Consider the following 22,826-nt stretch of genomic DNA (forward strand, 5'->3'; position numbering starts at 1 on the left):
TTCCTTGAAAACTGGAAATAGAACTGCCATACAACCCAGCAATCCCACTGCTGGGCATACACACCAAGGAAACCAGAATTGAAAGAGACATGTGTACCCCAATGTTCATTGCAGCACTGTTTATAATAGCTAGGATATGGAAGCAACCTATATGTCCATCAGCAGATGAATGGATGAGAAAGCTATGGTACATATACACAATGAAATATTACTCAGCCATTAAGAAGAATACATTTGAATCAGTTCTAATGAGATGGATGAAACTTGAGCCTATTATACAGAGTAAAGTAAGTCAGAAAGAAAAACACCAATACAGTATACTAACACATATAGACGGAATTTGGAAAGATGGTAATGATAACCCTATATGCAAGACAGCAAAGGAGACACAGATGTAAAGAACAGTCTTTTGGACTCTGTGGGAGAAGGCGAAGGTGGGATGGATTTGAGAGAATAGCACTGAAACATGTATATTATTATATGTGAAATAGATCGTCAGTCCAGGTTCGATACATGAGACAGGGTGCTCAGGGCTGGTGCACTGGGATGACCCAGAGGGATGGGATGGGGAGGGAGGTGGGATGGGGGTTCAGGATGGGGAACACATGTACACCCATGGCTGATTCATGTGAATGCATGGCAAAAACCACTACAATATTATAAAGTAATTAGCCTCCAATTAAAATAAATAAATTAAAAATAATCTCAGCAACATTTAAGCATACAATATCATGTTATTGAGTATAGTCACCGTGCTGTATATCAGATCCTCAAAACTTTGTACAACTGCTTTTATTGCTATTATTATTTTAAACAAGCTGTAACCTGTTAGATTAATTATGAATAGGAAATGTAGGACATTTTACCTTTATTCACTCCTATCTCTTATTTTCATTATGAAGATCCAAATTTAACCTGTTTAATTTTCATTTTCTCTTAAGAATTTCTTTTAACATTTTTTACAGTGTAGGTCTACTTGCAACAAATTCCCTCACTTTTTATTTGTCTGAAAAAGTCTTTATTTCTCCTTCACATTAGAAGGAAAAATGGATACAATATTCTAGGTCGGTTGTAAATTTCTTTGAACACTTTCAATATTCCACTCTACTCTGTTCTTGCTTATATAGTTTCTAAAGATGTGTTTCTTATTTTTATTCCTGTATAGGTAAGTTTTTTTTTTTCCCCCTCTGAATCCTTTCAAGATTTTTCTCTCATTTTTTCCCACTTTTTACAGTTGGAATATGATCCGTCGAGATAGCTTTTAAAATATTTACTCTGCTTGGTATTCTCTGAACTTCCTGCATCTGTGTTCTGGTATCTTTGGAAAATTCTCAGTTACTATTACTTAAAATATTTCTATCGTTCCTTTCTCTTTCGTAGTTTGGTGTTTTGTATTTTGGCAACATGGGGGCAGGAGGAGAAGGGACGACAGAGGATGAGATGGCTGGATGGCATCACTGACTCAATGGACATAAGTTTGGGTAAACTCCAGGAGTTGGTGATGGACAGGGAGGCCTGGTGTGCTGTGATTCATGGGGTCGCAAAGAGTCAGACACAACTGAGCGACTGAACTGAACTGAACATAGATTATATGTACGTTACTCCTTTTGTAGTTATACCTCTGGTGTTCAATATTTTGTTCCTTTTTTGCCATGTTCTCTTCTCTTTGCATTTCAGTTTAGGAGATTTCCATTGACTTTCTTCAAGATCACTTATTCTTTATTTGGCCACATCCAGTCTATTAGTGGCCCGTTGAAAGGCAGTATTTATTCCTATTACAATGTCTTGTTTTCTAGCATTTCCTTTTGATTCCTTCTTAGAATTTCCATTTTTCAGGTTATATTACCAATATATTGTTTATATTGTTAACTTTTTCCATTTGAGACTTTAACTCATTAACCATGGTTATTTTATATCCTCATTCTGATCATTCTCTGCCATATCTGAGTATGGTTCTGATGGTTGTGTTGTCTTTTCAAAACTTTTTCTTTTTAATATGTCTTATTTTTTGTTTGAAAACCAGATGTAACGTATCAGATAAAAGGGACTGAAGTAGACATATCTTTAGAGTAAGATTTTATGTTTATGTGGCTAGGAGCTAAGCTGTGTTTACTGTTTTCTGTAGTTGTAGGTGTTCAATTCAGTCGCTCAGACATACCTGACTCTGCAACCCCATGAATTGCAGCACGCCAGGCCTCCCTGTCCATCACCAACTCCCAGAGCCTACCCAAACTCATGTCCATCGAGTCAGTGATGCCATCCAGCCATCTCATCCTCTGTTGTCCCCTTCTCCTCCTGCCCCCAATCCCTCCCAGCATCAAGGTCTTTTCCAATAAGTCAACTCTTTACATGAAGTGGCCAAAGTATTGGAGTTTCAGCTTCAGCATCAGTCCTTCCAATGAACACCCAGGACTCATCTCCTTTAGGATGGACTGGTTGGATTTCCTTGCAGTCCAAGGGACTCTCAAGAGTCTTCTCCAACACCACAGTTCAAAAGCATCAATTCTTCGGCACTCAGCTTTCTTTAAAGTCCAACTCTCACATCCATACATGACCACTGGAAAAACCATAGCCTTGACTAGATGGACCTTTGTTGGCAAAGTAATGTCTCTGCTTTTCAATATGCTATCTAGGTTGGTCATAACTTTCCTTCCAAGGAGTAAACATCTTTTAATTTCATGGCTGCAGTCACCATCTGCAGTGATTTTGGAGCCCCAAAAGATAAAGTCTGACACTGTTTCCACTGTTTCCCCATCTATTTCCCATGAAGTGATGGGACTAGATGCCATGATCTTCGTTTTCTGAATGTTGAGCTTTAAGCCAACTTTTTCACTCTCGTCTTTCACTTTCATCAAGAGGCTCTTTAGTTCCTCTTCACTTTCTGCCATAAGGGTGGTGTTATATGCCTATCTGAGGTTATTGATGTTTCTCTTGGCAGTCTTGATTCCAGCTTGTGCTTCTTCCAGCCCAGCATTTCTCATGATGTACTCTGCATAGAAGTTAAATAAGCAGGGTGACAATATACAGCCTTGACGTACTCCTTTTCCTATTTGGAACCAGTCTGTTGTTCCATGTCCAGTTCTAACTGTTGCAGGTGTAAAAGGCTAAAATTTCCTATAATGTACTTGTTTACATCTCCACTGTTTCTTTCAGTTCTCCTAGAGACTGCTTCTGAAACAGGGTCTGAGCCTGGCCATTCTTTCTTCTGAAAGCCCTTGACTGGTATGGTGGTAAATATTCTATAACACTGTGATAAAGTCTTAGTCTTTTCATCAGCTTGTGCCTTCAGGCTCTGACCTTTACAAATGCTTCTCAGCTTTCCTCCTTTTCTTAGATGAAACAGGAAGGCTTGAGGAGGCTGGAGTTAGATATTTCTCTTTCCTCCAGTTTCGGTAAAACTCAAGTAATTTAGGCTCTGCTAAAGAAGTTTCCCTTGAGGGCATGCCTTTGTTAAGAAGAAAGAGTGCTCTAGGCTCCTTTCAAGATTGTTGCCTTTCCCTCCTCCCTTGCCCAAAGCGTAAAGGAACATGTCTCTGATCTTCACCCTGAAACCTGGACAGGATCTTGGAAGCAAAGCTCATGAAAGTATGAGGCACCCCTAAGATTAGATCTCATGGAGTTTTTTTAACTTTCAAGCTAGTCCATACTAGCCCTACAGTGACTCATCAATTAATTGTTTTTATTTCATATTGGTTCCTGTTCTGGGTTTCTGCTCCCAGTGCACTGTGATTCTCAGTATTTGCCTCACTATCTCAAATTCACAGAGCAGGAGTTTGCCCTGTGACCTCTATTCTCTGATGAACCTAAGAAGAGTTGTTGGCTTTCATTTTGTTCACTTTTTTCTTGTTGTAAGGGTGAGAGTGAAAACTTCCAAACTTTTTTAGCATGACTTTTTAAATAATAGGTCTTAACAATAAAACTTTTAAAAGTAGTGATTTCTGTCACCTGAATTTAGTATTTTTTATTTTGTCAGTATTCACTGTTGCCTATAACTTGCCTTCAATATTAATCCTTGGAGTGAGATACTTCTGAAGTTATTTGAAGTATATCCCAAGATCCCCTCATTTGTATCCCCCATCCCAAAACCAGTCCCTTCAGTGTCAAACATTCTGCAAAAACCTATTTATGTCTTCTCTCCTAGAAAATGCTTCCTTCTTCCTTTTGTTTAGGCAGAGTCTTCTCAAGCCATCTCCAGCTACTTTAGTAAATAATAGTCTGTTGTTGTTTTTTTGAAATTTCATTGTAAGCATGACTATACCACCCTGTTTTACCTCATTCCTCCTATAATTTTTTCAGCTGTGTAGATTTTCTTCCCTTGTTTAAATGTTCATGCTTACTGGCAGCAGGCACCTGATCTTTTAATGCTTACATTTCTCTAACACCAATATCTGTCTATCCCAGAGCTAGGCACTTAGGGGAATGATAAAGAATCATTGATAGATTGTTATATATCAATATTTGTTAGGAAATTGTGACTGCTCTGCAGAGTAATTTATAGACGTAAACACCAACTTGCTCTTTAATTCCAAAAAAGCAAGTCCCCTCTATATTTTCAAGAGCTGATAATTAAGACACCTCATATATATTAATAGATGGATGAAGGATCATTTTTCAAATCCTCTCTCCAGATTCTTTCTGCAGCCTGTGAAGAGCTGTTTTTGGAAACTGCATTAGAAATGAAGAGGGAAAGGCTTGGTCTGGCGGGACGGGATCAGCTTTCTGCCTCATGCCTGGCAAAGGCTGTGGCTGCCCTACACGTGAAGCTTTAAATCAAATTTAATTTGTGGTGCTTAAGCAGCTTCTGGCATTAAAGGGGGTTATTCCATAGAGGGTCACACAGAACTAAAAAATTGCATATAGTGCTATTTGCACATAGCAGGGATAAAATGGAGTAAAATTCAACATAAACTGTGAAGACAGTAAATTCCCATTTTTCCTTGTTTAGATTTATGTTGGGATAGGGGAAAGAGAAGAGAACTGCAAGTTTAGCCAAGAAGAAAAATATTAATAGACTACCAGCAAAATACGATTAAGAAAATTCTTATACTAAGGAGATTTATTCAAGTTATAAATGCCAGTATTATAAACTCTCTGATATGTATATTATTGGAAGGTAACATAAATAGGGTTAATTTTAAAAACGTGTATTGGGGATATAATCTGTGTTTAGGATTTCAGTACGGGGGAGTCTCATATTCCAAGAACTCCCTTCCACCAACTCAACTTAAGCCTTCCCTTCTCTCAGAGGGGATCCAGAAGAGATTCATCCAAGCAAAATTTAAGTATCAACATGTATAAATACAAATATACTTGGAGGAGCCAAAATTTAAATAGTTTCCCTTTGGATAATGAAATGTTGGTGTTTAATGACATTCATTTGCACTTGCATCTGCTATTTAATCTTAAAATCACTTTAAACCATTTTACCCCCACAACAAAGTTAAGGAGGGTAGGTATTTTTCCCAACTTAAAGATGAGTTATATTAAGGTGCCATTGAGTTAATTACTTTGTAAGAATCCAGCTTGAGCTTGTAAGTGGGAGGCCCATATTTATAACCCAGTTTTCTCTGAGTACAGTTGTCTTTTCCAACTTTATGGTAAATACCAGTACATCAGAATGTTCTTCACTACCTTCATAACCAGGTATGCAAAAAGGAGATGAGAATTTCCCTCTTGCAAATTCATATATTTAACAACCTCACCCTAAACCTTAATGGCAGGCTTTCCACTACTTAGACTCACAATTTGCTCTTTCTCTGGTTGAAAGCAGGAGATAGAAAGTAAAAGTCAGCAGGGTACCCACTTTCACCTCACCCAGGAGGCAGCTGGCCACTGGCAAAAATATAGCTCTCCAAAGAAATAAGAGATGCACCCCTCAGGAAAGTTTCCTGGCAACTCAGCTCCTCTGTGAAGAACAACTGTTACTGGCCATTCAAGACCTGTAACCTCACTTGAGAAAGCAAAAGGCAGGACTATGAAAAAAATACACATAAGGCAGTTTCTCTTGTGGGGGTAGGAGGGTGCAGAGGGAAGGAGAAAGACAAATGGTGAGCAATGTTGTGGGGGGGGGAGCGGGGGGAAGAAGGGCCATAGTAGTACATTGGAGGATTAGGGGTATATGTCTGCATTGGACAAAAGGCAGGAGAAAGTAAAGAACAGGCTTCTTATTGATATTTGGGGATAGAATGCCACTAACCACCCTTAGTTTATTTCTTATAAAGCAATTCTTTTCAAGGCCCCCCTTTTTAACTGTCTTACCTGCTGTTGTCAAAACTCTAACACAAAACCTACATTTCTACAGATTTTTCCCCTTCATGTCATGATGCAAAAACCCAGTTTGTTTTCATAAGCTCAGCTTAGAATATGGAGCCCAGTGTCTCCTGTTTGCTACACAAATCATACTGGCTTCATTTATCAAAGCCTAGTGGCACGTTAATATTTCCTTTTGCTGAGTGAATTCCTCACTTTTTTCCTTTCCCATATGATCTTCACATTAAAAGTCACTTTTTGTGTTTTCTTTTTGAAGTTTCTGCGCCTACACCTATCAGCCTACTGGAGACTTTAGTGAGCTACATAACTATCTTCAGTCTTTGCATGACTGGGCTCTCCCCAAATCAAACCAATTTAGCCAAGAGTACTTTCCTTTATTTCAGGCTCCTCAAAGAGCATCTTGGAGAAAAAGAAGTTGAGTTGGCACTCATCTTTGATTCAGTGGTGGAGGCTGACCTGGCGAATTATACCTGCCATGTGGAAAATCGAAATGGACGAAAACATGCCAGTGTTCTGCTGCGTAAAAAGGGTATTTATTTTTATAACTGTTACTATAGTTTGTTTAGCTACGTAGTAACTATTGAAGTTAGGTATGTTTCCTGGCCTGATTTTATTATCTAGTATAAATTTCTATTAATCATTTTTTTTTTATTTTTAAGGAAAAATCTCTCTTTTGCTGTGGATATTACCATAAAATGCCTATGATCTTTCATATCATTAGAAAATGGACAGATGACATGAAATACTGTTAAACTGTGTTAAATCCAGTGAGATTGCTGGGCCATATGGTAGTTTTATTCCTATTTTTTAAAGGAATCTACATACTGTTCTCCATAGTAATTGTATCAGTTTGCATTCCCACCAACAGTGTAAGAGGGACTCTGTGACAACCTGGAGGGATGGGGTGGGGAAGGAGGTGGGAGGCGAGTTCAGGATGGGGGGAACAAATGTATACCTATGACCGATTCATACTGATGTATGGTAAAAACATCACAATATTGTAAAGTAATTTTCCTCCAATTGAAATAAATAAAAAATTTTAAAAATCAAGTGAGATGAAAAAATACCTTGGTTATAAGTATTACATAAAATTTGATGGGCATTGATATTTAAATTTTTCTCTATAGTTCACCTTCATCTTATATTGCTGAAATGAAATACTAGAGGTTTTACTATTAGATAAGAAACAGTCACTTATTAAATTCCCTGACTAGAATATAAATAGAAATAAGGACTAGTATCATATAATATTTTACCATTGTTATAATGAAGATTATGAATAATATTTCATGATATGACCTGGTGTTCAAGGCCTTCAGCAAGTGCATATATTTTTAAGTAGTTTGGCCTTTATGTAGATCACTCTCCAGAGATGACTCCATATGGGGTGGAAATTGCATATAATGGGCAAAGAAAAGAAACTATAAATTTACAAATAAAAGAGAGAAAAGTAGATATAGGAATAACAATTCCAGCAGCTGGAGCAACTTCCGAGATTGGCTCTTACCCTGCCACGACTCCTGATTACTGCAAAAGACAAAATACTTTCTGTATATGTGCATCTAGCAAAGGTTTTGTAAATGTAACTGAACAAATGTTCTCAGTGTTCTTGTCTAGGCTATAGAGCAATAGAACAGATTCAATCAGCAAGGTCACTAGTTGTACCTTGTAGCCAAGATGGAATTTCTATTTTCCCACCAGCTCTAATACTTGACCTTGCCCAGCAGCTCTAGGAGAAGCAGGGAAATGTCATTAGTCTGAGAATAATGCTTTTATCTCTTTAGCACCATTTCTTACGATGCTGGACATGATTTTATTTTAAAATAATGGAGTGTTTAAGTATAGAGGAGTCTAACATGGACAGTGAAATGAGACCCTGCTTCAGGAGATCCCAGTGCCGCCACTGACTTAACTGCCTGCCTTAGTAGGACTAACTTATCTGATTAGACAGGCTAAAACTTAGTTCAAATAATAATGATATGATATGAAGTATATCATGCTCAAAGTGTTATTAAATGGAATTTGTATGCACTTAGAAACCACTTGTCCACCTACATGAAAGGCAGACATTGATCATGTCCACATAATCGTGTTGCAAGGATAGTTTTGTTCCTGTCCATCTCAGTCTCATTTTAGGCTTAGAGATCCTCCAAGCCAGACTCGACTGCACCTAAGTATCCTCAGTAACTTGGGCAGTGTCTCACCACTAATAGGCACTTAGAACCCCTTCTGGTTAATGAAAGAATAATGTTCTCTTTTATTATTGAGGAGCATGTATAGCAAGCATTGTGTTAGGTATTAGGAAATAGACATTCTTAAGTCTGCATGGGGCTTATAGTCTGCAGGGCAGTGAGGGTACAAAGAAAGACAAACCTTACTCATGAAACAAAAAATTGCAAAAAATATATGAAGTGTTATAATTAAAAACTTGCTCAGAGGAAAAATAATGAGGGGGGGGTCTTATATAGTCAGTCAGTAGAGGTAGAAATAGTCTTGAGTTTTAAAATAAATCCATTTTCCTTTGATTAAAGTAACCACTAGCTGCCCTTCACTTCCAATAATCTGACACTAGAAACCAAGGTACACTGTAAAACTGCTGCCTCCCACAGCTTCTACAAGGAAATGTGTCTAAACCATGAATAACTGAGATTATTAATTCCCATCTTTCTAAACATTAGAGTTCCCCAGGTTTCAGGTCCCCTCTTCTCAGTCCCTAGATGATTTCATTCCATCTCCACCTCAGTTTTGCTCATGATTTATTTGCTGCCATCTCCCAAATTTGTCTTTAGCTTGGACTTCTAGCCTAAATTCCAGAGTTGTATTCCTAACTGCCTATTCGACAACAATTCAAAAACTCCACTAGTAAACATATCTAGTAGGCATATCAAGCTTCACATGTCCCACACAGGATTCCTGATTTCTCCTCCCTATAAACTTGATCCTCCAGTTGCCTTCTCCATCTCCATCACCATCCTTCCAGTTGCTCAGGCCAAATATCCTTGGAATCATCCTTGACTTTTTCTTTTCTATACTCACACATGCTTTATCTAGTCTAGCAGGAAATTCGATGGCTATGCCTTTACAACACATCTACACTGAGCACTTTTCCCACCTTTATTGTTACCATATGAGTCTGAGCCACCAGCATCAATTACCTGGCTCACTGCATTTCCCCCCTAACTGGTCTCCCCGCTTGCCCCTTGTTCCCTTACAGTAAAATCTCAACACAGTATCTGGATTTATCCTTTAAATACTCAGGTCAGATCATATCATTTCTCTAGTCAGAACCATCCAATTACAGAACCTTCAGTTCCCTGGCAACTCAGTCGGTAAAGAATCTGCCTGCAATGCAGGAGATGTGGGTTTGATCCATGGATCTGGAAGTGCCCCTGGAGAAGGGAGTGGCTACCCACTCCAGTATTCTTGCCTGGGAAATCCCAAGGAAAGGGGAGCCTGGTGGGTCACAGTCCATAGTATCGCAAGAGTCAGACCTGACGTAGCAACTAACCACACCACCACCACACTAATGAAACCCCAAATCTTTGCCATGTCTTCCAAGACATTTCTGATCTCATTTTCTACCACAATCTGCCTTAAACTTTGCATACACTCAGTTCAGTTCAGTCGCTCAGTCATGTCTGACTCTTTGGGACCCCATGAATCACAGCACGCCAGGCCTCCCTGTCCATCACCAACTCCCGGAGTTCACTCAGACTCAGGTCCATCGAATCAGTGATGCCATCCAGCCATCTCATCCTCTGTCATCCCCTTCTCCTCCTGCCCCCAATCCCTCCCAGCATCAGAGTCTTTTCCAATGAGTCAAGTCTTCTCATGAAGTGGCCAAAATACTGGAGTTTCAGCTTTAGCATCATTCCTTCCAAAGAAATCCCAGGGCTGATCTCCTTCAGAATGGACTGGTTGGATCTCCTTGCAGTCCAAGGGACTCTGAAGACTCTTCTCCAACACCACAGTTCAAAAGCATCAAGTCTTCGGTGCTCAATTTTCTTCACAGTCCAACTCTCACATCCATACATGACCACAGGAAGAACCATAGCCTTGACTAGATGGACCTTTGTTGGCCTCCTTTTTATTTCTCATGCTCACCAAGCATGGTCCTGGTTCCTGATCTTTGCACTTGCTACCTCCTCTGCCTGGAACACTCTTTCCCCAGCAGTTCCTATGACTCACTCCCTCTTTTCTTACAGTCTCTGTTTAAATACTACCTACTCAATAGGCCTTTCCCTGGTCATTCTTTATAAGATAGTACTACCCAATATCTTTCTTTAAAACATTCTTTTAGCCTTATTGAGTTAAAAAAAGTGAAAGTGTTAGTCACTCAGTCATGTCCGACTCTTTGTGACCCCATGTACTGTAGCCCACCAAGCTCCTCTGTCCATGGAATTATCCGGGCAAGAATACTGGAGTGGGTAGCCATTCCCTTTTCCAGGGAATCTTCCCAACCCTGGGATCGAACCCAGGTCTCTTGCATTGCAGGCAGGTTCTTTACCATCTGAGCTATCATGTAAAACTGACAAACAAAATTGTAAGATATTTTAAGTGTACAACATGATGACTTGTAAGTTGTGAAATGACTCCCCCCATTGAGTTAATTAACAATCACCTCACACATCTACCTTTTATTTCTGTGTGTGTGAGAACATTTCATTTCTACCTTCTGGCAAATTTCAATGATACAAAATCCAGTGTTACCCACTATTGTCACCATTTTATACCTTAGCTCCTCCAACCATATTCACCTACCCGAAATCTGTGGCCTTTTACTAATCTCACCCTATTTTCTCCCTGACCCTCCATCCCTTGACAATCACTTTTCTCTTTTCTGTTTCTATGACTTCAACTTTAAAAAAAAATTCCACATATAAGTGATATCATACACTATATTTAGCTTTCTTTGTCTGTCTTATTTCACTTACCATAATGCACTCCAGGTTCATCCATGTTGTAGCAAATGACAAGAGTCTCTTTCTTTATTAAGGCTGAATAATATTCTGTTGTGTGCTGTGCTTAGTCACTCAGCCATGTCCGACTCTTTGTGACCCCACGAACTATAGCCCGCCAGGCTCCTCTGTCCATGTGGATTCTCCAGGCAAGAATACTGGAATGGGTTGCCATGCCCTCCTCCAGGGGATCTTCCCAACCCAGAGAGCAAACACAGGTCTCCCACATTGCAGGTGGATTCTTTAGTATCTGAGCCACTTGGGGAAGCCTATTCCGTTGTGTACATATGCCAAAATTTCTAGATCTATTCATGCATTGATGGACTACCCATCATATTCTTTTCCCTCTCACTTGGCTCTATTTCTGTTTACTTTATTTACTACTATCTGATATCATATTCCATATTTGTTTTCTACTTGTCTCCCCCGATACCCGACACACACATTAGAATGTAAACTTCATAAAAACAGGGACTTTTCCCTGCCTTACTTATTGCTGTATCCCAAGCACGTAGAATATAGTAAGTGCTCAAAGGCACTTGTTGGGTGAAAATGGTCCTGCTAGATGACTAGAGCAGTTAGGTGGAGGATGGATGTTAAGGACTGGTAAAGAGAGGATTTCCGTGAGATCTGGTCTTGACTGGTATCTTTTGGGTTATCTGAATGCATTTCTCTTTTCAAAACATTAAATTTCCAGATTGGGGGATAAAAACACAAAGACCTGAATAGCCAGGTAGATATGGCAATTAAAAGAAAAGGAAGGCTGGATATTAAACACAGGTTACAGAAAACATGCTGAGCTTTAAAGGGCAGTCATTACTCTTTCATAGAAGATTATCCTCGTACTTGCTGAAAAGTGTAACTATGGATATGAGAGCTTCAAAGTTTTCAGTGAAGTTGAAAGACTGAATATACAATATTTTGATTTTTAAGTATTAGTATCAACTTTTGGGGAAACATACAGACCAAAAAACCTTTTTTTTCTGGCCCATGGTGTACCAGTATGTACTCTCTGTTTTAGGTAGCAGTTGAATTTTTTCACTGTGCTTCACAAAAGGATGCAATTCATCTTCCCTTATTCCACTTTACTTGAGAGCTCTCAATAGTATGGTAGAGGTTCAGAAAAGAACAAGAAGCCCTATGGTCCTGATCCAGCATATTAAATTAGACTGAACTCTAGTTCATCTTGCAAAATTTCAGTTATTTCCTTTAAAGTTGAACCTTTCAGGCTTTATCACAACATAGCCTGGCATTAGTAGCCACAGTGTTTCCATCTGGAATATGAGTATGGCTCCTTTTATGGAAAAATAACTTCCTGATGATATAATCAAATATCTAAAATGCCCTAAGTAATCATTATAGAGAAGAAACATTTCATGAATCCTTTCACAAAGGGAAAAGGCCTTTTGTTAAGTGACAAGTCATGTCTAATATGCAGTTAATAGTGTCAGCCTTTCTCAAAGCAAGATGCCCCTTACCTATGTATGCATCTTCTACCTGCATTTACTAACCTACCACTTCCTCACTCTCTGACAAACTGTTTGCCAGTAAGTACAAGGAACATTTTAGTAAGAAATTCATTCTAAGTGTTTTGAGTAGCCAAGATTCTGAACTTAGTTCTAGGGAAATTCTGATGATTCTATTTTCTCTGGGTATGCTCCCTTTACCACACACACATATCAACGAATCTCTCTTTCTCTTCATTCCTAGTGCTACTGCCTTACCCTGAATCCCCAACCTGTATAGGAAACCCTCATGTGGGATCTCCTAACCTGCTTCCCAAATTATGAGCAAGCTCAGAACATTTCCAGCCCCTTGACTTCAACTGCTGTTAGTCCCATCTTATGTTGTCTGATCTTCACATTCAAAGTGAAGAACTGGTTGGGTTCAAACTAAGAAGGTTACAAAGAACTATACTTGTACTTTGGGTGCCTAGAAAAAGTTACAGTCATGTAAATATTTCCTGTTCTGGCTATCTCTAGCCTTGTTAAGTGTATACATGACACAGTCCAAATAAAATGACTTTCACCTTCTCACTCAGGAAAATGTCCCTGGAAATATAGATCCTGCTGAGATGGAAAGTGGCAATTGAAAACAGAAGACAAGAGAAAAGCCAGGTGTCATCTGGTTGATGGCAATTCTGCCCTCTGATTATAGGATACATGTTTTCCTTTTAATGTGACTGCCTGGGCTGAATCAAAGAATGCTGGCTGAATCTCAGGATCTAGATCCACAGTTTTCAATGTAAACAGCCATCATTAGGTAATATCTTTCAAAGATATTTTTATAAAATGGACCCCAAAACCAAAAAGGTACTTTTCACACCATAGCTTTTTTCCATAAGTTTACTGCTAAAAAAGGTGTCTACTACTTGGGAGCACAAATTGTTCCTGCTGCTGAAGTTTTCCATCTACCTAATAGCAACTCTACTCTGTAAATAACACAGAAATTGCTGAAAAAAAAAATCCCATTAAGTGACTTTGAAAACAGTTCAAAGCTGTTCTGACCAGAGAGACACTGAGGGAGAGAGACAGAGTTCATAAAAAATTACAACATTAAATGAACATTTTGCAACAGGAAAAACATGTTGAATCAAGACAATCAATAATCTAAGATCAAAGAGAATTCAGTTTTCAGAGTAAACCAAAGAAAATCATGTTGCCCTTTCAATTTAACACTAGCTATTAAAAATGCATAATTGATGTAACATGCTAAGAAAACAAGTGAAGATTATGATATTGCAGCCCCACAGAGGTCTCATAAGCAAGCTTGCCTTATCACCCACACAGAGGCTGGTAGTGGTTCCTAGGGAGTCACTTTCTATAGGGAAGGCAGGAGGCAGAGATAATATGACATAGGATTGTTTTTTATCTGAAGTTTTGTGACTTAATTTTCCAAATGACCACCTCTTACAGCAGGCAGGATAGAGATAGATTCCAATTTTCTGTCCCTGCTCATATGAGGCCCTTCATAATTATACTTATTGTAACATATTTGTCTCTCAAAGCAGCTTCACTGCCTTTTTTTCCCCCATCCTCCCCCTCTTCCTACTCAAAAAGTATAACATCTTATTTCTTATATTTCTTCTGAGTGACTCTCCTGACTGGCTATGCTGTCTCTGGCCACTACCATCTCCTCCCTTACTCCACCTCCTTTAAAATACCAAATTCTCTATTTCCCCATGAAACCTAAAACCTGTTCTCATATGCTGGACTCCAAGGAGCAATATGTGAACCATGAAATTCCAGATGTTCAAGCTGGATTTAGAAAAGGCAGAGGAACCAGAGATCAAATTGCCAACATCCATTGGATCATCAAAAAAGCAAGAGAGTTCCAGAAAAACATGTCTTTCTGCTTTATTGACTATGCCAAAGCCTTTGACTCTGTGGATCACAATAAACTGTGGAAAATTCTGAAAGAGATGGAAATACCAGACTTCCTGACCTGCCTCCTGAGAAATCTATATGCAGGTCAGGACGCAACAGTTAGAACTGGACATGGAACAAAGGACTGGTTCCGAATAGGAAAAGGAGTACATCAAGGCTGTATATTGTCACCCTGCTTATTTAATTTCTATGCAGAGTACATCATGAGAAACGCTGGGCTCGAGGAAACACAAGCTGGAATCAAGATTGCTGAGAGAAACATCAATAACCTCAGATATGCAGATAACACCACCCTTATGGCAGAAAGTGAAGAAGAACTAAAGAGCCTCTTGATGAAAGTGAAAGAGGAGAGTGAAAAATTTGGCTTAAAGCTCAACATTCAGAAAACTAAGATTATGGCATCCAGTCCCATCACTTCATGGGAAATAGATGGGGAAACAGTGGAAACAATGTCAGACTTTTTGGGGGGGGGCTCCAAAATCACTGCAGATGGTGACTGCAGCCATGAAGTTAAAAGACGCTTATTCCTTGGAAGGAAACTTATGACCAACCTAGACAGCATATTAAAAAGCAGAGACATTACTTTGCCAACACAGGTCCATCTAGTCAAGGCTATGGTTTTTCTAGTAGTAATGTATGGATGTGAGAGTTGGACTATAAAGCTGAGCACCAAAGAATTGATGCTTTTGAACTGTGGTGTTGGAGAAGACTCTTGAGAGTCCCTTCAGAGATCCAACCAGTCCATCCTAAAGGAGATGAGTCCTGGGTGTTCATTGGAAGGACTGATACTGAAACTGAAACTCCAGTGCTTTGGCCACCTGATGCGAAGATCTGACTGATTTGAAAAGACCCTGATACTGGGAAAGATTGAAGGCAGGAGGAGAAGGGGACAACAGAGGATGAGATGGTTGGATGGCATCACCGACTCAATGGAGATGAGTTTGAGTAGACTCCAGGAGTTGGTGATATATAGGGAGGCCTGGCACACTGGGGTCCATGTGATCACAAAGAGTTGGACACGACTGAGCGACTGAACTGAACTGAACTGAAGGAGATCCTTGTTTCTTTCTGGTATAGCTACAGAATTCTTCAGTACCCTTCAATAACCTGCTTGAGATCTGCTAAGCCCTAGCATTCTGCCTGGCAATTGTAGTTTAGCTTCTTTCCTCAAAATGTAAAGGACAGAAGGAGCCAAAGTTCACTGCAAATCATATGTTTTTGAGAAGTATTGCCAACAGTTCTATGGAGGAACAAAGAAAAGGCTTTTCACTGACAGTTTCCAGGATGGAGCTTACAAAACTGTGGTGTAATAAAAAGAACCTTAAATTTGAAATTAAAATGTCTGTTTTCAGGTCTACTTTTTAACTATAAGACCTTGAGTAAGTGAACAAACTGCTGAGTCAGATTCTTCATTAATGAATTTGGATCAGTAATTCCTGCCCTAACAGATTACTTAGAGAATAGATGGTAGACTAGTAGAAAATTTTATCTTTAATATACATTACTTGTAATATATATTATATACATTTATCTTTTTTCTTTTTTTACAATGAACCTAATTTATCTTAAACAATAAGCCTATATAGAGATAAGAGACAGTCTCGGGGAAATACGGATGATTGATGATCTTCTTGTCAAGAGACCTTCAATAACGGCAGTCTGTCATGGTCATCAATTTGATTTTGGCCAGAATTGATGCATCTAGGGAGGCTGATTGATGCCCAGGAAACTCATAAACAACTGATGTACAAACCAAAATGCCATTCCCTTTTTCAGTTTGTAGTTACATGGTAAGCTGAATTAATAATAAAAGAGTCACTTGGCAATTATGAGATTAGATTAAAGGGAACTTAGCTCATTATATGGAGAAGGAAATGGCAACCCACTCCAGTGTTCTTACCTGGAGGATCCCAGGGATGGCAGAGCCTGGTGGGCTGCCGTCTATGGGGTTGCAGAGAGTCGGACACGACTGAAGCGACTTAGCAGCAGCAGCAGCAGCTCATTACAAGGTAAGTTTACCTGTGTTCTGTTGAGAACAATGAATTTATTTCCCTGTACCAAAGTGGAAAATGTCTCTGGTCTGGCATCTTTCAGATTCAGCACTTCTCCTCTGGACATTGCTAAATTTATATTCTAAATTCTTCTCTGACTTCCCCTTTCTCTAAATTCCATGATACTATCTCCTCTTTTGATGATACACCCTAGATTTTGTAATGTCACTAATTAAGCTACGGGTAAGTCACTATTCTCTGAGCCTGGGGTATATTAAGTCTCTTTCCATTATGTATTGATTTAAATTTTCCAACTGTCACAGTTCTAGGGGTGCCCCACTGGAACAACCTAAGGCTGCTATCAGGTACCCTTGTGTTGGCTGAATAGGCCAAGTATTAGCCTGGATTTCTTATGCTCTTTTAGCCCCACTGGGCATATTATATTGCATATAAATTATAGTCATTTATTCAATTAAGTAGGAAAAATGGATAAGCTAATTTCCCCTGCCTACCTTCTATTGGGTTATGTTCTACCAAGGTTAAATGAAATAGTTAAATCCTGCAAGCTCATTAGCTTTTATTTGATTCTGAGAATAATTTTATGATTCTGTTCTCCTGTAGAAGAATAGGGCCTATGGCCTAAGAAGTATTAGATGGTAATCGTCCTAAGCCAAAAGATAATTTCACAGAAACAACAAAATATTGGACATGAACCCAGTAAAAGGCAACTCTAATAGTTTCCTGAAATACACTTCAAACAAAAGTATGCATGTGAGATATAGATGTGTTCAAAACAAAGTGCCAGAGACTGTTCTTTTTCAGATAAACTTATCACTTTCAACAGTAAAATTTCTCAAATATTTAGAAGAGAGTTAATTTGATAAAAATTGATTTACACAAATGTATCAAGAACACATCTACTTACTGCACTTATCAAGAATCTTTTGTATGATCCAGCAATCCCACTGCTGGGCATACACACTGAGGAAACCAGAATTCAAAGAGACACGTGTACCCCAATGTTCATCACAGCACTGTTTATAATAGCCAGGACATGGAAGCAACCTAGATGTCCATCAGCAGATGAATGGATAAGAAAGCGGTGCTACATATACACAATGGAGTATTACTCAACCATTAAAAAGAATACATTTGAATCAGTTCCAATGAGGTGGATGAAACTGGAGCCTATTATACAGAGTGAAGTAAGCCAGAAACAAAAACACCAATACAGTATACTAACGCATATATATGGAATTTAGAAAGATGGTAACAATAACCCTGTGTATGAGACAGCAAAAGAGACACTGATGTATAGAACAGTCTTTTGGACTCTGTGGGAGAGGGAGAGGGTGGGATGATTTGGGAGAATGGCATTGAAATACGTATAATATCATATATGGAATGAGTCGCCAGTCCAGGTTTGATGCACGATACTGGATGCTTGGGGCTGGTGCACTGGGACGACCCAGAGGGATGGTACAGGGAGGGAGGAGGGAGGAGGGTTCAGGATGGGGAACACAGGTATACCTGTGGTGGATTCATTTCGATATTTGGCAAAACCAATACAATATTGTAAAGTTTAAAAATAAAATTAAATTAAAAAAAAAGAAAAACAATGGGCTGTACATTTTAGACACTAGAAATATTGGAAGTTCCTCAGTATTGATGATTTAATTACCTTTTCCGGTTTATTTTATTTGTTCCAGATTTAATCTACAAAATTGAGCTTGCAGGAGGCCTGGGAGCAATCTTCCTCCTCCTTGTACTGCTTGTGGTCATCTACAAATGCTACAATATTGAATTAATGCTCTTCTACCGACAGCATTTTGGAGGTGATGAAATTGCAGATGGTAAGCTATCTTTTGTTGTTCAAGTTCAATTAAAAAGCATGAATTTGTGATTATGTAAGAGAATATACCTATTCCTAGGAGATACATGATGAAAAATTTAAAGTTAAGAGGCTATGACTAATGCAATTTACCCTCAAATAATTCAGAAAACAATGCTTTTAATCTATCAAGAAAGAGAGCAAAGGTAATAAAATACTAACAATAGATGAACCTGGGTAAAGGATATATGGGTGTTCTTTAAAATCATTTTATTTCTTGAAATTATTTTTTTAAAAAAAGTTTAACAAGGAGATATTAGTTGGTCAGGAGATCAACCAATGCTGTCAATGCCCTTTCCCTTACTAAGAAACAAAGTAAGAACCAATTTCATTTTTTTCTCTAGGAAATTCAAATTTAGGTGCAGATCATATTTAGCTCTTCCTGGCATCAAAGAAAACCCAAATTATTTAAGAAACATATTAATATCCATAGAGATACTCGATTTAAAGCTAATAGTACATCTGGACCCACATATTTTGTGTGATTTTGTAACACAATTCTCAAAGGTGACTTCAAAGGAAAAAAATTCTGACTGTAGCTTATAATTTTCTTATGTTTTCCATTCATGGCTTGTGGAAATCTTATAAATGAGATATTAGCAAAACGTTGTACTGAGCCTGTTTCTTTGAACATTCAAAAATGAGTTAATTTTTCAAAAGAACAACTACCATACTTCACAATCAAACTAATAAGAAATCATGACATATCACTCTTTATGCATACATCTTCACCAGAAAACTACTATAAGCCTTGGGAAATGTGTGTATGGAATGCCCAAGGTAAGCCAAGGTAAAAAAAGAAGTCCAATTGTAAGTCATTACTTTAAAAAGCCAAATTTAAATCTTAGTTTTCATTGTACTAGAATAATGAAAGTTAGAGCTTTTGTTTTGTTTTGAGATCCTCAAAGGAGAAGAGTTTATGATTTTGTTTTAGTTTTATAGTGATAGGAGAAGGGCAGAGTGGTGATGGTAACATCAAAATTTTTGAGGAAACTTTGATATTGGTCTTATTGTTACTATTATGTGAACAATGATATGAGTATGTTCTAATTGACTTCTATAATTTTGCAGTAAATTTGAGAAATGCTGTTTGATGAATACATGTGCATGCTTATTATCAAAGAAGTGTTTTCACCTAATGATTGTAGCAGCCTATTTAAAAGTATCACAGGCCCTTATTCAGATATATCTTTAAAATGAGAAATTAGAGCCTGTTCTGACCATGATTATAGGCTCCAACAATATGTATGAAAATGTAGTCAGTAGCCTTCAGTTTCTGTATACAATGATCAATACTGGAAAATCTGACTCTTTAACCTGTACACATAAAATAATGAGATGAAATATGCTATTGGGGAAAATTTCACTGTTTTCCAAGTGCCAACGAATGGCTCAATGGGGATGGCAATTAAGAGTGTTAAAGATGCATTGTCTATATGAAAGTACATGAAAGGGAGTCTGCTGTGATTCATTTGCTTTAGGTCATGATTACAAGCAATTTGTTAAAACTTTCTGTAAGTGAGGTGATATATTTATTAAGTTTACCTGAAATAATTACTTTCATCATCCATATCCAATAATCCAAACTAACTGATCAGTTGTAGTACATATTTGTAAGATTAAATTCATGCTAATATCATAAGTTGCATCCATATCTTCAGTATTGCCCAAGTGACCAAAGATGACAAGTAATCTAGAGCATTTTGGTTAGAGAATTGAGTGTATTGATTCCAAACCAATTATTTTAGGGAAAAAATGCAATGGTGGGGGACTTCAAGGGTTTTCAGCTGGAAGGAAAATTAAAATAGTTTACATGGAACTTGGACCATAAACACACAATCTCTGTACTAGTTGAATGGAATACTAAAAAGTCAGCAGGTATACAGTGAGGATGAATAAATGAATATTAAAGGCCTTTTAGATATATCCAGTTTCATGATGCCAAATGTCAGCTAGACAGCCTATTGAATTTTTCACTTCTTTATTTAAATATTTTGACATCTCAAAGACACATCATAGTTTTACCCATGTTCATGCTTTCTGTTTGATTCATATCCATAGTAGCATTTCCTGAAAGTTGTTATAAAATGCCATATTTTTAATAAAATCTACTTTGACTTCTTAAACATCTTTGATGTAGTTAATTTCATTTCAATTCATCAATGTTTGCTTAATTTATTTGACCTTTGAATTATGCAGTCATTAAATACTTCAGTTCAGTTCAGTTCAGTTCAGTCGCTCAGTTGTGTCAGACTCTTCTCGACCCCATGAATCACAGCACACGAGGCCTCCCTGTCCATCACCAACTCCCGGAGTTCACCCAGACTCAGGTCCATCGAGTCAGTGATGCCATCCAGCCATCTCATACTCTGTTGTCCCCTTCTCCTCCTGCCCCCAATCCCTCCCAGCATCAGAGTCTTTTCCAATGAGTCAACTCTTCGCATGAGGTGGCCAAAGTACTGGAGTTTCAGCTTCAGCATCACTCCCTCCAAAGAAATCCCAGGGCTGATCTCCTTCAGAATGGACTGGTTGGATCTCCTTGCAGTCCAAGGGACTCTCAAGAGTCTTCTCCAACACCACAGTTCAAAAGCATCAATCCTTCGGCGCTCAGCCTTCTCCACGGTCCAACTCTCACATCCATACTTGACCGCTGGAAAAACCATAGCCTTGACTAGACGGACCTTTGTTGGCAAAGTAATGTCTCTGCTTTTGAATATGCTATCTAGTGTCTACTATGTACCAAGCACCATGAATGATGTATTTACTTACATATTAAATATATTCTTCATCTGGATTAATCCTATACATATACACACTGGTAGTATAGTAAGCATTGGGGACATAGTAATCCACAAAGTTACACAGTCTTTGCACTTTAGAAGCGAAAGGATTTAGTACTATGTTTAGCAGAGGCCCAGAAGAACTGCACTGTAAACAGGAACCACTTGCTGATGGTGAACAGGATTAAAATGAAATTTTAAAATGGGAGGGACAGTGTGACAACAGAAAAATTCTTCCACAGACAATTTGGTTCCCTTCGTCATAACTTCTCTCTTCATTGGGAATAACCAGCTCTCTCCTTTATAATGCGTTGTGGTGTTTTCTGGCTTCTCAGATGAGCATAGTCAGCATGATTTAATAAAGAGGAAGGCTCATTAGCCTCACATAACAAAGTGGTGTTGCTGAATGGCCATTCAGTTTTAAAACAATTTTTAGGATTTGCTGTTAACCTTTATTTGCATCGTATCATATCATTGATATTGCTTGATCTGTCTTGCTCCTCTTTGTGAGCAACAGCTGTGGCTATTCATGAGGTTTTCTTGGCTGTCTACATAGAGCTGAAGTGCATTTTTTAAACTGTGGCATCTGTGTCACTGCTTGCTCACTAGCTGGCATCCTAGGCCTTCTGGGACATCTGATATAGTGGCTTTGAGAGCTCTCTTCCTGCTCTTGCCATTTACCATAAGCTCTTCACCTTTAGTTCATCTTAAAGGGACATAACTGAAACCAGGAGCAACCATTTTCCAAAGAATGATGTATTTCTAGAATGGTATGTACAATTTGTTATCCAGACATGTTGAGGGTTAACACAAAGACATCCATGTTCTTTGTCATGACTTGAGATATAGCAATATTTTTCTGAAAAAAAAAGTCTTGATCCCTGGGAGAAGGAAATAGCAATCCACTCCAGTATTCTTGCCTGGGAAACCTCATGGACAGAGGAGCCTGGTGGGCTACAGTCCATAGGGTCTCAAAGAATTGGACATGGCTTAGTAACTAAACAACAACAAAACACCACCTATATTAGTGTATAGGTGAAGCAAGTAAGGATAGGACCAGGAATATGGAGATTAGGCATAGTTGGAGGGCAAATCATCATAGTCTGGACAAGCAATGGGGTAAGAGTCTAGAAGTTCTGGCCAGATGGGTAAAGAGTCAGGTAGTCATAGTGGATGGCTAGCTCATAGTAGATGCCCAACAAAAAACATTGTTGAATGAATTAATAAGTAGTTGAATTTTGAGAGGTTTGTGAGTTAGAGTTATCAAAGTCAGAGGAAACTAGGGTCTAGTCTGACATTATGGAGTTTGAGGCAGCAACACCATCTATCAAGAAAGATGAAATACATTCTGCTCATAGAAATGGATCTGTTTGTCCTTTGGCCTATTTTATTCTTCCAGCTGTGTATCATCAGCAACTCTCAGTCCCAGGTGAGTAATTATAGCTGGAGAAAGTCAAGGGCCTGCAGGTGCATCCTGAGCCTGATTGGAACAGGGGCAGAGGTGCTAGGATTACCAGGAGGTTCTTACATTAGCATTGCTTGTGAACATT

At 38.5% G+C, this 22,826-nt stretch overlaps 1 protein-coding gene across 1 annotated transcript in view; it reads left to right on the plus strand.

The window, feature by feature from the left end:
- The window catches only part of IL1RAPL2 (interleukin 1 receptor accessory protein like 2), a 1,184,233-nt gene that overhangs the window by 1,144,266 nt on the left and 17,141 nt on the right, over window positions 1-22,826 (plus strand). Inside the window, exons 8-9 of the mRNA XM_025277392.3 lie at window positions 6,654-6,799; window positions 18,315-18,458. Coding sequence (XP_025133177.2) covers window positions 6,654-6,799; window positions 18,315-18,458 — 290 coding nt within the window. The remainder of the gene's footprint in view (window positions 1-6,653; window positions 6,800-18,314; window positions 18,459-22,826) is intronic.

This window comes from Bubalus bubalis, chromosome X (genome assembly GCF_019923935.1).
Source record: "Bubalus bubalis isolate 160015118507 breed Murrah chromosome X, NDDB_SH_1, whole genome shotgun sequence".
Lineage (NCBI taxonomy): Eukaryota > Metazoa > Chordata > Mammalia > Artiodactyla > Bovidae > Bubalus > Bubalus bubalis.